Source organism: Lytechinus variegatus, chromosome 15, assembly GCF_018143015.1.
Source record: "Lytechinus variegatus isolate NC3 chromosome 15, Lvar_3.0, whole genome shotgun sequence".
Taxonomy (NCBI): domain Eukaryota; kingdom Metazoa; phylum Echinodermata; class Echinoidea; order Temnopleuroida; family Toxopneustidae; genus Lytechinus; species Lytechinus variegatus.
This window is the reverse complement of record NC_054754.1, coordinates 6,926,681-6,941,311: the sequence shown is the minus strand read 5'-3', so window position 1 is coordinate 6,941,311 and position 14,631 is coordinate 6,926,681. Positions and strand designations below refer to the sequence as shown.

Here is a 14,631-nt window from a genome sequence, read left to right as displayed (position 1 = left end):
ACATTCTTCTGATTGTAAACTTATCACATTTATCTTTCTTTTCAATTGCACACCTACATCAATCTGAAATAGTTGATATATGTAGCCCTGTCAGTCTCGGTTTTTTTTTTTTTTTTCCAGCAACTTGCAGTTTTGAAGCTTTTTTCCATCTCTCTAGAGCTGTCTGTTAGCCCCCTTTAAAAATCGAACAGAAAATGGTGAAGTCCGTCCATTTAGATTTTTCCATAAGTATTAATTCATGACACACCTACAATCAGCAGAGCTGCCAAGTAGTACGGATTTTCCGTATTTAGTACTGAAAAATACGAAGAATACTGATGGTTTCATGCAAAATACTGATTTCTCAAGTTTCAGTTTTATGTGTTGTCCTATGGTATTTCTTTGAAAATACGGATTTCCTCGCCAAAATACTGATTTTCAGCTTTAAAAATACTGAAATGTTCTTGTTCAGGTTGGCAGCTCTGAATAAGGTAAATTTTGTCTGTTATGAACAGCTTGGTTTACTGTGATATTTGATGTAGTATTGTTAATCTAGTCTGTCAGAGAGGTCTTGTTACTCTTACTTACTTTAACCCAAGTAGCTGTTTTCTAGCACTTATTGTATTCAATGAATTAATCCCGCTGGGTGACCATTCCCCAGTCCTTGGTTGAGTGCAGCACAATGTTGATATTCTTGCTGAAGGAAATAAGACATAGATGAAACAAACGGGATAGAAAATCTTTTTTAGAAATAATTACAAGGGGTTGAAGGACATTCAAGGCCAGAGCGTTGGCTGTCTTATGTTCTTGAATGTCTGTTGATTAGTTTCAATCAGGCTCTCCTTTTGATTTTCCCGACAGACAGTTTTGCATCTCATCAATTTCTATATCAATGCTTTTTGCTTATGAGAATAGGATTACATTACTGTCAAACTCAACTAAAAAAAAAAAATTAAATGTAAGTTCTTTTTCTCCCAACCAGAAGTGCGAGTTTGGCACTTATGAATTGGGTGCCTTTAGGCTGAACTCTCTCTGCAGCAGGCCCCAGCTCATTCTTTGTACAGTTTGCTCTAGGATATTCTGCTTATGCCATCTTTCTCCTTGATCTGTCCTTGACAGGTTGCCTACCTGAGAAGCACATGGGACCAACTGAGATCTCGTTTCACCAACACCGCCGTCAACTACGACACCAAGTTGCGTTCCTTGCTGAAGTCCATCAATGCTGGTGAGAACGTGGTCCCGCTTACCAAGACCAGCCTTCCACACATCCTACCCATCATCCAGCTCCTGGAACGGGACTGGTCCACAGCCCTGGACCGAGACTGGTCCCAGACCGCCACCAAGGATGTCTTAGACTCTGTTCCTAATGGCGAATCCTGGGAGGAGTCTGCTCCATCCTACGGCCTGGACATCATCCTGAGTCATCTTCAGAACGCTCATATGCTGGCCCAACAGACCAACCTCTACCGCATCAATGCTCATGCTAAACTTGCTAAACATCCACCAGAAGAAGGTCTCTTGGATGCGTTCAAGACAGAGCTTCATCTAAGGCTCCTATGGGGGAGTAAGGCCACCACTGACAATGCTATGGAACGCTATAGACTCCTACAACAGGTGCTTAGTATCATGGCTCAAAAACTGGAGTTTACGAGCAATAGTGTATGACGCAGGATATGTGCTACATACATCATTATAGAGAAACAACTTTCGTGTGATGCCTGTAAGAAAGATGCTCTCTTCAAGCTTATTCATGGACATCAAACAAGCTCAAGTTTTCTCCTTTTTTCAGAAGACTGTTATGAAATTAGGAAACCGGCAATTTTTAGAGACCGTTACCTCCTTAATCAGGTGTCATTTTCGATAAGCCTAATTGGTAATTGAAATATAAGAAAACTTTTATTGACCAAAATATCATTTCATTTTGTTTTTTTACTGAATGTTCATTTTTCTTTTAACTTTGACAGTGGTTTGATGCTCAGTGAACTAAATTTTAGCAGAATATAAGCAATCATTGAATTTTTAAGAGTTTATTTTATTATTGAAGAGCAACATCTTTTATTCTATTCTAAGGAAACTAAAAGTCATATTTTCCCTCCAATATTGCTGAGATATTAGATTGCTTTCTGTTGATATGTATACAGGTAAAATAGACTCAAAGTAAAGAGCAATAAATGTACCCTTTGTTATAATAAAAAAAAATGATTTTGAAACTTAGTTAATAAGTTTTCATCATGTGTACCAAATGTTGCATATTAATGTGAATAAATATGTTTGGTTTGTATTCATTTTAAAAGAAGAAGATTGTTAAATATATGTATGATTTACAGCATTTTGTATAAAAGGAAAGTATTGAAGTGTATAGAGAGTTCTTTATATTCAGATAAATTTCTGTTAACTGCCTCCGAGGATGTTTCACTAAGAGTTAAGTCTGACTAGAAATCATGCCTAAGTGCCAATGTCCTTGTGATATCTAACATGTGATCTCATTGGTAATTACATGATAGCATGCATCCCTTTAGCACAATCTGACCAATGAGGTGATGCGTAATATACTGTACCAGAGGCAACTTGAAATTTAAGTCTGATTTTCAGTCACACTTGAATCTTTGTGAAACACCCCCCTATTGATTAACTGTAAAAATAGTGTACAGATATAAACATTATGCAGAGTAGAAAGTATATCCATAGATAAAAGTACCAGTCTGTGCGTATATGGTGTGTTGAATGTTCATTTCCCTTTTTGGCATTATTTATATGTTTATTCTTGAAGTTTATGCTTAATCTGCAATTTGAAATATAAGTTTGTGACTGATTTGCTTTCCTCCGTACTTTTGTTTTCTCTTATGGTAATGTCAAATTAGAAATATGACTTGAAAGTGACTTGACTTTAAGGATTTTGTCATGTGAAGATATATATTTCCAGAATGGTTGTGTTTTTCTTAGTGAATAACATTGATAGCTATCATATGTGGTAGATTGAGGTAATCAGTAGGATAAAGGCAGCACATACATGAACTATAACCACCAGTGCGTGCAATTTTGTATGCATACAAATGAATATGTGATATTGTCATGATTATTTGATATGCGTTTTTTTAAAGCACATGAATAAAATAACCTACTACATGTAGAATGTGAGTGGAATATTGGATATAGTTTCTTCATTCGAGATGTAGAATGGAGACAAGTTGGCAGTAGGTTTGATGAAGTATGCCTTTTGACCTAAATTGTCAGATTTTCAATGTTCAGTTTCACTCGATGTATCTTGAGTGCTATCTTCATTTAAGAAATTTTAGTTTGCAAATGTGGATGTTTATGCCATACTTGATACTAGATGTAGTAATCCCTTTGGCAGCTCATACAGAAGCTATACTGGGATGACATCACCAAGATAAAAAAAAAATTTAGCCACAAAGTTGTTTTGTTTCATTCATTGTGTTAATTTGTGCGTAATGGTCGGCCCTTCTAAACTATTGTCTAATCTGGCTGGTCCCGTGTCTGCATCTAGAGACATCCAAATAAACAATGTATGCCATTTATGTACCTTATTTTCACATGCCTATAACATGGGGAGTGATAACTTCACTTCTTTGCATTAACTAGAGAAAAGGAAAAAATGTGAACTTTCTTGATGATGCATTATCTACCTATAATTGTTTTTATCATAGACCTGTTTCAAACAGGTGTGCTTTTTGAAAACTTGATAATCTGTAAAATACACGTTTTGTTAAAATAGCATTGAATTGAATTGATGCTCATACACACACACATTCTAAAGGCATCTTGTATTTCTTGCTTCGTTTTCTTGTTCCCTTTCTTCTATTTTCATTAAAAGCTGCCCATAATCATTTTCATTCTAGTGGTTTCTATTGAGCTGCCATTGCCATAACACGGTGAAAGATTGATATATGCTGCTTACTGCACTTTTTAAAATTTCATTTAAACTCACAAACGTTAAGGTTCATGCAAGTAGGTCTTTACTGCCATTGCTAACAGCTTACATTGTATTCTTTTGTGATGTCATTTTCCTTTTTTTAAACAACTTTCTTGCCATTTTTTTGTGCTTATCAAGCAGTGGTGCTTATTTCTAAGGTTGGAAGGTAATTGATTGATTTTGCTTGTTTTTGTCATTTTTGTAGCATAAGGGTTGCTGTTCTCTTTCGTTGTGTAATTTACTTGTTAAGGTTTCTTAAACATTGTGGGCATATTAAACATGTGTACTTTTTATCTTCAAGGATTAAGATTCCATCTGCGTTTTAATACTTAGCCCTGTGTTATTATCAACATTGTATTCTTATTCATCTGTTGTTATGGCAATAGTTTTTTAAATGTTTTATTTTCACCCTTTTGATTGTATTAGGTGAGGTACAATGGCAATTCAGTTTTGGTAATACCTAAAACAACAAAGTAATGGGAGACTGTCCAAGTTAATGTGTTGAGTAGCAAGAACAATGCTTGATAAGGATACTGTGAAGCTAAAAAAGAAAGAAAAAAGTGAAAAATGCAAGAACATTATGCACTAAAGTGGATGTTTGTGGTTGTATGTCTATTCAGAAAAGAAATGAGGGAGCGGTTTTACCATGAAGATGGAATGAAATGCCATTTTATTACACATTGAGAATGCAGTCATTGATATAGCACAATGTCCATGTAGGTCAAAAAAGTGTCCCAGCTATTGTGTTTATTTCAGAAATACACTGGCACTGAGTGATAGTCGTGAGTGGAATATCTTTTGATCTCGCACATGTATCTTCTTATATTCAATTCAACATCATATTTGATCAGTAAAAGATCAATGTTTTTATTTTGTTACTGATGTAATGTTATATCATTCTTTTGTTGTATACGGTAATTGTGTTACATTTACTTTTACATAAGTGGGTTTGATGGATTTGACAATAACTACAGTAACAACATGCACCTTAATATCATATATTCATATGACAATTTGAAACCATACTTTTGGTATGTGTTTTTTTTTAATGTGACCCTGTTTTTCTTTCATAATAAGCACATTTGACATCCTGATATTATCAGAATAAATAACTAACCTTTGTGAGAGTCTGAATATTTGTTTATCTATAAATATGTTTCAAAATATTAATGATCATATGTGAAATATATAAGCTCTGACTTTGCTTGAAAATACAGTCATTTTTCTTGTAGTTCAAATTGGATAGTAGGGTATCGACTAACATGTATGTGTGCTTGACATTGTGACTGTGGTTTTTAAGCATATGATATAATCCCAATATTCTCTTCTGGATGCACTACATTCTGTGTGGATGTAAATTTTTCTTATCTAAAGGGTTGCATTACATGACACTGTTGAATTAAAATTTGATACTGTGACTTTGAATCTATTAGGTCATGAAATATTACTTATTACAATTTGTAAAAAGAAAAAAAGGGAGTTTCTACCTTTTGTTAACACCCCCCCCCCCTCAATGCATTGCGCGATAAGTCCAGATTGCAGAAAAATAATTCCTGCCTTTACTCTTTTACTCTTGCACAACTGTTGAGACTAGCATTATAATCAAATGAGGAGACATTTCTTCATGTGCAATAATGAAAACAAAAACTGACTGGAGATTATGTCCTTCCACAGAACTTTCTTGGCTGAGTTGTATTTTATTCAAAATATTACATGTTACGCAGTGGATGTATGTCTTCGAGATTTATTAGTGAAAATAGTTTTGACCTTGCACATAAGTTTAGTTTCATAAAGTACACTTATTTGTTTTCTTCATGAATGGTCAAGTCCACCCCAGAAAAATGTTGATTTGAATAAAGAGAGAAAAATCAAACTAGCATAACTCCGAAAATGTCATCAAAATCAGATGTAAAATAGGAAAGACATTTTAAAGCTTTGCTTAATTCACAAAACAGTTACATACAAATCCTTGTCAGTGTGCAAAGTAGGAGACTGATGACATCATTCACTCATTATTTCTTTTGTATTTTATTATATGAAATATTTTAATTTTCTCTCTGTTGTCCTGTGAAACAACGATTAATTTCTCCCTGAACATGTAGAATTAGCATCTTTTAATACTTTATGGTTCAATCAAGTTGGTCCTTTCTGTCAAATCTAACAAATGAAATATTGTATAATTCAAACAATGAAAAACAAAAGAAATAGTGAGTGAAGGACATCATCGACTGGCTCATTTGCATGTCACTGAGTTGTGCATATCGAAAAATAAACAAAACTTAAAAATGTCATAACTTTATTATTTTACATCAAATTTTTGAATATCTCTTTTTATTCAAATCAACTTTTTGTTGGGTTGGACTTGTCCTTTAAGAAAAAGTAAACAAAATGAAATCATTGAAAATATCAGAAAATAATGACAGGTTTTTTTATATGATATTCTTGCTAGCACACATCGAGTATATATGTTATGTTTATTCTTGTACATGTGTCTGGCTATATTGCCTTATAATTGAGATATAGTCATGTAAATGCACTCACTATTCATGGTTTTTTATATTTCTTGTTATTGTATTTTTTTTCTTGATATACATGTATATGAAGCCAATGTGATTTTATTTATTTTCCAATAAAAGGAAGTATAAACAGTATGCCCAGTTGAGGATGCCTCCATTCTTTTACACATAAGGTCATAATACCGTTTGGGGGATAATTATTAGACTTTTTTTCTGTTGGGCTTCTATATGATGTGTGGCCTGTTTCATGAAACTTGTGACAAATTTGAAGTAACAGTTTAAAGCTACTGAAATCCTTCAATTTGATTGGCTGATAGTATACTTATAGAAATTGTGCATATGTTATTATAACAAGTTTTAATGAAACAGGGTCATAGTTTATGAATACTAGTCTAGTATTTCCCATGCTGTATATCCATCTATTGGGGGATTTTTTTTTCTTCGTCCCATTTTCACCCCCCCCCCCCCCCCCCCCCCCGCCTCTTCTTGTAGATTTTCTTTTCTTAGGAAATAGATTCCATTATTGTAATTGCTTTTTCCACAAGATGTATCACATACCCCCATGAACCTGACTTTGGCATCAAGAACAGTTCCAGTCATTTGGAATGTTACAAACAGCTTTATGAAAACACCACCACAGATGCAAATGTTTTTTTTTCTTTTTTGTTGTTCTCCCTTGGTTAATGATTCGTACATTTCAGTGCACTTTAAGGTGTTGTCAGACTTATGCACTGGTCATCTTAAAAAAAAAGTACATTAAGTACAAAGTGAGATGCATTTTAATCAAAGACTGTAAATTAAGAAACTAGAGCAAAAAGAAATGAGAGGAGAGAGAGATGAGGAGGAAGGGGGAGGGGGGGTTAATGAGGCAGAGAATAAGACCAGTGTGTGTAATGCAATGAGAAGAGTGAGAAGAAATAAGAGAGAGATAAGGGGGGGGGGGGGTTACAGGGGATTAAGAGGCAGAGTACAAGACCACTGTCTGAAAGAAATGAGTAGAGTGAGAAGAAATGAGAGAGGGGGGGGGGGTTCAAAGTAGATTAGGGAGGAAAGAGAGAGAGGGAGGGAAGAGAATTTAAGAAAGATCTATTTTAATCATTTGAAGAGATGAGACAAGAAAGAGAATAAAGCACATGTAGGAAAAGAAACTGGAGACATCACAAATTATAGGAACATCACCTGTTGAAATATGGAAGTGTGATGGCGCCATTTCATTATCAGTGCTGTATCGTGGCTGGCTGATAAAACCTTGTTTCTCAAAATTAAAACAAAAAATTGGTGGCAGTCTCATATTGCCTGAAAGCAGTCTCCTGATACCTGTAAAGAACTCTTTCAAGACAAAAGAAGGTTGCTATCCATGTTATAACTCTAATATCTAGCTTATTCTGAGCCATCTTAAAAATACTTAAATTTTGAGATACAAGGTTTTATCAGTCCAGCAGCAGTATGCTACCCCTACTCATATGATTCAACCTCTCTTACACAGCAAGCTCTCATAGTGGCACCTACAACCTCACATTACTTCAGCTCTATCTCTCTCATACCAACCATGAGAATTTTTCAAAACAATTTCATATCAAACATTAAAACCATTTATAAACAACAAAAATGAAAATAGAATAAAATTGTTGAATATAGATGCACATTTCGTGCATTTTTATTTCTACATGAACAAATTTAGAGAAAATCAACTGATCATCATGATGCGCAAACAATCCATAATTGATGATCACTGTCATATACACACACACACACTATACGCATTCAAATTTCTGTACATATATGCACATATTTTTAATGAACAAATTCTAGTTCTTATCATAAACAAGAAACTTAAACAAATATCAAAATCACTCATTAAGTAAAGTAGTTGCATGCACATAGAGAAACTTAAATGGAAAAATTAACCAATAAAGTCATTGTTAAATGGTAAAAATTTACTTTGTTTCCCTTTGAAATAAATTCTACTTTATTTCCCTTTGAAATAAAATTCACATTATGAGATAGATATCTTCAATTGAATATGAGGAATCAAGTAAACGTAAAACGCAATGAAATAGTTGCTCATTTATACAACTTTCAAATAAAAACATAGAGATATAGAAGACACATGGCAAATCTCATCCAATTTCAAATCAGTGGTGTACAGGAGAAAATTGGCTGAGGGCAATACGGCAGAACATTACCCTCAAATTTAATACATTGGTCTACACGAAAAACTTGGATGAGGGCAATATGGCAGAACGCAACCCTCTACTTTCATAGTGGTCTACAGGATAAACCAGGATGAAAAAAATTTGATGAGATTACCAGCCTTGGTTTTTTATTGTGATAAACTGCCTATAGATATAACAATGATGATGATGATAATGATGATTATGATGATCATGGTTGTGACAATTCAAATTACCAAGATTACATAACACTTTATATAGAGAATTAGAGATTTACCTAAACATGACAGCAGATAATAAAGTTGGTTTCTTTGTGTATAAATTACTCAAATTCTATCTGATTTGTATATCATAAGTGAAACATTTTGGTACCCAATTGAAAAAATAAAAATTTAATCAAGTTTACAAGAATAAAAAAACACACCTAGTTTTGTTTGTTATAAACCATATATATTCAGTAAATAAATCATACTTCAATGCTTACAGAGGCGCTAAAAAGTTAGTGAACTAACCAGTAAACTCAAATATCCAAAAGTCTTCATGTTCTGCCATGTTCTAGATATTTAATTGTGAAGTTATACATGTAGGTGACAAAATATTACATTCAATAATTTTTTTTCTGGACATTGTAGTGCTGTTGTCTACATTCAACACACAGCAGCATGAAGGAGTGCATGAAGGGGGCAGGGGGGGGGGTCACTAACTTTTGAGCACAACTGTATAGTATAATAGAGGGTAACAAAATTACAAATCATACCCATTAAAAAAAAAACGTCATCAAACTCAAACACATATTTCAGCTTTCAGCTGGGATAGCTCATATAAATTCAGGGTCAAGTCTTTGTGCAAAATATTTGCCCTGCCCAACAAGGACATACTGTTACATAACATATATAAAATCTATTTTGTATTAATTATATACAATTGAGTCAAAACACACCAATGTAATAATAAATTTTGCATACCACAATACATACCAGGAATACAATTTATCACTTTCTAGCAATTTAAACCCTCCAAAAACAAAAAACAAATGTCTGGTGATTGAGAGTGGATTGCACATGAACAGATAATAATATTGTAGATGAGTCTCACAGTAATGATACTATTAAAAGTCCATTTAGTTAAACCTGAATTTTTTTCACTGTTTTGTTGAAAATAATAATACTCATAGTAATCTGCTTTTATATAGCGCTTAATACATCGGAACGACGTCTCTAAGTGTTTTACAGATATATTATTAGGGAAAGTGTATTAATGAATCAGACATAACTTTATAATACATGAGAAAAAGATAGGTGTAAGTTTTATGATAGCCTTCTCAGTCATTAGTGAATGTACTTTGATTTTATATTTTGAATGTGAAAGCATAATAGGAAAATAATAGGAAAATAATAACATATAACTACTGTAAGGTGCTAAATAACATCCTTAAGATGTAATACGTTCTACACAAACAGGAGGGACTAAGAGTATGATTTTATTAAGATTTGAGATTCGAAGGGCTTTAATCATGACAATGTTCTGTTAAAGACTCCTAACTCCCAACTGAACATCTCTTTACATCTTTGTCGGTGTTTGCTTCAGTATTGTACCTTTATAATGATACCCCTCTGCAATTTCTATAATTCGAGCATTTCATTTTTTAAGTGATTACATGACTGTATTCCTTAGATATCACTTATATTCTATAAATCCTTTCTTTTCACTGAAAGTGGGATTCCTTATTCAAATGAAAATTTATTCAATTTCTCCATATTTACTTGCAGTGTATGCTAACAAGGTAAAAGTTGTCAACCCACACAGAAAGGTAGGCCTCTCGCAATTACAATTGTGATGTATGAATTGTGAAGCAATTGAATTATGTGAGTTTGGCAACATTGACTTATCTTTCAAATCAAAGGGAAAAATAAAATACGAACCCTTCTTTCACTCAAAATGTTTAATATTGATTACTTAACTTGTATGTTACTCAAATTGAAGAAAGTAAATCACTAAGACAGTGGCCCAGGCTGTTCCTATGAACATTCAGAGAATAAATTCCTTTAAATGCTTTGAGATGAAATCAACTTTGAGTATTCCCATTTTATTGTAATTCCTGAAGCTCATGGTGATATGAGTGAGTAATAATTTACTATACATTGAAACTTTCTCCACATCCACATGTTCCTTTTATATTGGGGTTGTTAAAGACAAATTCACTGGATAGTTCGGTATTTACAAAGTCCATTTCCGTTCCAAGCAATGTCAGCTGTGCCTTCGAGTCAATGAAGACCTTCACCCCTGTTGACAAAATATAAAATCAAAGTTAATTTCAACATGTATTTACATGTAAGTAAATACTTTGGGAAAGTTTGAGTTCCATTTCGATTGAGAACGAAATCTGCAATATTAAGCTAGAGAGCGTTGAATCAACAGTTGGTTTCTGACAAGTTGTCAGAAATGAGAAAAATGGGTGTGTACTGTCTAACTGTTATTATTGATGTAATGTAAACTTGAACTTAATTCAATTGACACTTTTGAAGTATAAAAAAGAAAATACACCATACATGAATAGCAAAGATAAATAAAATCTATAAAAAAAAAACAACTTTGAAATAATTTATTTTCTAACATATCCAGATGACTGTTTCAGAAGTAGTTAAATTAAAAACATGGTAATTGGTATTTAAGTCCATGGTACAGATTATCAACAGATTTGTGCTTGCTGCTGAAAGGGGTACTATCAGCTTAAACTAATTATATCTAAATACACAGATTAAAATTCACCAATCAAAATCTGATACCAAATTTCTAAGTTTAGCAGTATTTTGTAAAAACTGTCAAATGCCATCATGCCATCATGAAAATTCAAAAGGTGAGTTAATGTCATGTGGCCACTTTTCTTTTTCTTTTTTGAATTAATAATTCAATATTTTCATACAGGTACATAGGAGTATGATTGTCTCCCTTCTAACAAAATATATTGCAGCAAGAATTACGGTACCCTACTCACTATATTAGTTGTCAATCCAATTTCGTTCATCCATGGTGGACAAAATTTCAAGGAAAAATGTCATTTCATAAATTCATATCACAAAATACAGAAGACTAAGAGGGATATGACATTATCAGCATATTCATTGCATATTCATGAAGACACGCATATATATCACTGAAATAATGCAAAACTTTACAATGTCACAACTTTCTTATTCCTTGTCTGATTCTGATCAAATTTTCAGTGCTTTGCTTGTCTGGTTATGAAATCTGCTCAAAGCACATCATTTTCAGCCTGGAGTATCCCTTCAAAATCAATGCATGCATTCTATGCTTCTAAGTCCATGACCAATGACAGTCTAGTTTACACATTCCCTTACCATCTTGAATGACTTCTTCATCAAACTTCTGCTTTTCCTTGGCGTAGTCTAATGTGTAGCTCAGCCCATTGCATCCCCTTGTTTTAACTCCAACCCTCAGTCCTTCCACATCTGACTTATTCAATAGTAGTGTTTTGATTTTCTCAACAGCTGCTTGAGTCTAGATGCAAGATAAAAAGATAAAAATGAATCAGACCTGGCAAATTTCAGATCTGAGAGGGTCGCTTCAGATTTTTTAAATTCTGGATAAAATTAGGATCTCACCAGGTGGAACCCAGTTGAGTATTCTAGTTGATGGATGATGCCAGAAATATGAACACAGAACAAAAATACAATTTCATGGATTTCATGAGCCCAACAACTAGAATTCTTTATAAAAAGGCAATACATATGTTGATTTCCTAGGCATAAACAATGAAAGCCGAAGCAAGATTACATGTAGCATAACAGAACACATCTTTGGGGGGGGGGTACTTAAAAAAACCCCTGTTAATATATAGACTAAATACCAGTTGTGGTAACAGTCTCTTAATGCGTTTGAACATAATCCAATAAAATTACCACCAAAGTGTTTGTAGTATAAATGAAAAAAAATATGTGCCAAATGGCTGTGGAAGAAAATGCTGGGAAATAATTCCATGATTTCCATCAAATATCATATATTTTTCTAAGCCATATTAATATACTGCCCCACATATGCTTTTATGGGTTAGTAATCATCAGAATTATTGCTTTTGAGCTTATATTTCAAGATTTCACAAAGATAAGTTTCCATAGATATATGATAATATTGTGACAATCAACCTTGGCTTGATTGAAATAACTTTCTCATGAAATAACTGTTTGCTGCAACTACCGCAAGTAACAGTGTATTAACCGCACCCGTGTATTAACCGCACCCCCAACTTTGGACTAAAAAAAAAAAAAAAAAAAAATTCCTCTCACATTTACATGCATATTTGAGGCACGAAGAAACAAAATCTAAGTTTTTAAGATTTCAAAGTATCCAAGAGATTACCGGTATGCGGAAATATGCTGTTCTTGATCAATTCATCTACAAATGTTAGAAAGAAAGAACGGTCCCGACAATATTGGCAACTTACACACTCACTCACCTCACAGTGTACACAGTACACACACACAGCACTGCCATTACATTGCAAACTACAATATAGTACACGTACCAGTCATGCCAGTATCTTATCAAATTATGATCTGTGTCTTTCCCAGCGTAGGAGGAAGAAACATTCACATTTCTTGCATCACAACCTCACAATCACTTCTCAGAAATTTGATGTCTTTGCATGAATTTTGGATACGGGAATACAGGAAGGTTCGAGAAACAAAGAAATTGACATTTTTCCTGTTGTTTTTAACGGCTTCATGCCGTCTCTCTCGTGCGTGGTTTACATGGTATCTTATGAAAAGCAAACAGGAAGGAAAAAAAACCAAGCTGGCGCGAAACGGGACTTTGAATAGCGCCAGCTTAAGTCGCACTATAACCACATTACAACGCAATCTCTAAGCTCACTGCATTCAACTCTCGCTCAGCAGTGACAAAATATTACCGAGTATGCTTGGCGTCTCTTTTAAACTAGCCAGGGAACTTCACTACTTTGAATCGAGAATAAAGTCAAAATTAGTGTCATGAAGGTGGGTGCGTTTGTTATGGACAACATTTAATTGATAATGTAATAATCGCTTTCCATTACCCGCGGCTCATACCCCTTAAACGGCATTGCCTGGGCGGCTACGCCCAACCACCCGATGTGTTGTGAACTGGCAGACATCGAACATGTACGGGAGGGGTAACGGCGGGCTGGCTCAGACCCGTCACCGTGTATAAACCGCACCCCCGACTTTTGCTTCTATCCCGCCGAGAAAAAGGTGCGGTTAATACACCGTTACTTACGGTACTTTCTTTTATCTAAGTTTAACTTTAAAACGCGCGAATTGCGTGCTGTCGCCAAGAGGAAGACAAAGAAATCAAGATGGCGACGTAAACACGGCCGTAAGCTCTTCCCATCTTTTCATAACATTTTTCTCGTTTTTTGAATGAATTCTGAAGTTGAATCCCATGTACATGTTTTAGGGCTAGATCTTATACTAGAGCCTAGAGGGAAAGTAGAAATCTCGTGGGCGAAAGTTTCAGGTTTTGTGGCCCTTCGTGGGTGAATAAAGCTTGGCGTCCCAGGCGTCAGTGGGGAGTACTTGAGCCTACGTAGAGTACGGTAGATGACTTTTACTCCCCAGACGCCTCAAGGCTAGCGCGATTATAGCGCAGCCTGCGCCTGCAGCTGCACTCTGCAGGCGTAGCCGCCTACGCCGGGCCGCCGGAATCGTACCGGTAGGATAGGCCCCATGGCCCATACTGCTGCATCAGTGCATGCCCAGCCCGTTGCGGTACGAATCATGTCTCATTAAACTGTCTCTAAGTTTGCTCATGAACTCTTGCTCTCACTCAAAACACAAACCAACAGTCAGAAAAAGAGATGGACATCAAAAAGCTATCTCGATCACTTACCAAAACTAAAGCAGCCCTTTGAGGAATTAACCTCTTCTTGCCTTGAACGGCTCGGACCGTCGCTCTTCCAAGTGCAGCCATAACACATATGACGTAATACAGGTCTCGGGGACAACGGGCACCGCACCCGGGCCGACTGGTCTGG

The 14,631-nt window shown here is 34.9% G+C and overlaps 2 protein-coding genes across 2 annotated transcripts in view; one reads left to right on the top strand and one right to left on the bottom strand.

Moving 5' to 3' along the window:
- The window catches only part of LOC121429219 (breast cancer anti-estrogen resistance protein 3 homolog), a 48,715-nt gene extending 43,268 nt beyond the window's left edge, over window positions 1-5,447 (top strand). Inside the window, exon 9 of the mRNA XM_041626179.1 lies at window positions 1,099-5,447. Within this exon, the coding sequence (XP_041482113.1) occupies window positions 1,099-1,644 (546 nt within the window). The 3' untranslated portion in view covers window positions 1,645-5,447. The remainder of the gene's footprint in view (window positions 1-1,098) is intronic.
- Window positions 5,448-8,054: 2,607 nt separating this feature from the next.
- LOC121428544 (iron-sulfur cluster assembly 1 homolog, mitochondrial-like) lies at window positions 8,055-14,602 on the bottom strand. Its single transcript, XM_041625237.1, has 3 exons — window positions 14,487-14,602; window positions 11,963-12,122; window positions 8,055-10,886 (listed from the first exon to the last, which is right to left on the bottom strand). Exons 1-3 carry the CDS (start codon window positions 14,565-14,567, stop codon window positions 10,738-10,740), a joined length of 390 nt encoding a protein of 129 aa, XP_041481171.1. The 5' UTR covers window positions 14,568-14,602; the 3' UTR covers window positions 8,055-10,737.
- Between the last annotated feature and the right edge of the window lie 29 nt (window positions 14,603-14,631).

What these genes read in the sequence shown, in the direction of transcription:
- LOC121428544 (XM_041625237.1), bottom strand. Translation starts at nt 14,567, where the DNA reads ATGGCTGCACTTGGAAGAGCGACGGTCCGAGCCGTTCAAGGCAAGAAG. An exon ending in AAAGGGCTGCTTTAGTTTTG is followed by an intron (nt 12,123 to 14,486) that starts GTAAGTGATCGA and finishes TCTTGCATCTAG; the next exon opens with ACTCAAGCAGCTGTTGAGAA. An exon ending in TGAAGAAGTCATTCAAGATG is followed by an intron (nt 10,887 to 11,962) that starts GTAAGGGAATGT and finishes TTTTGTCAACAG; the next exon opens with GGGTGAAGGTCTTCATTGAC.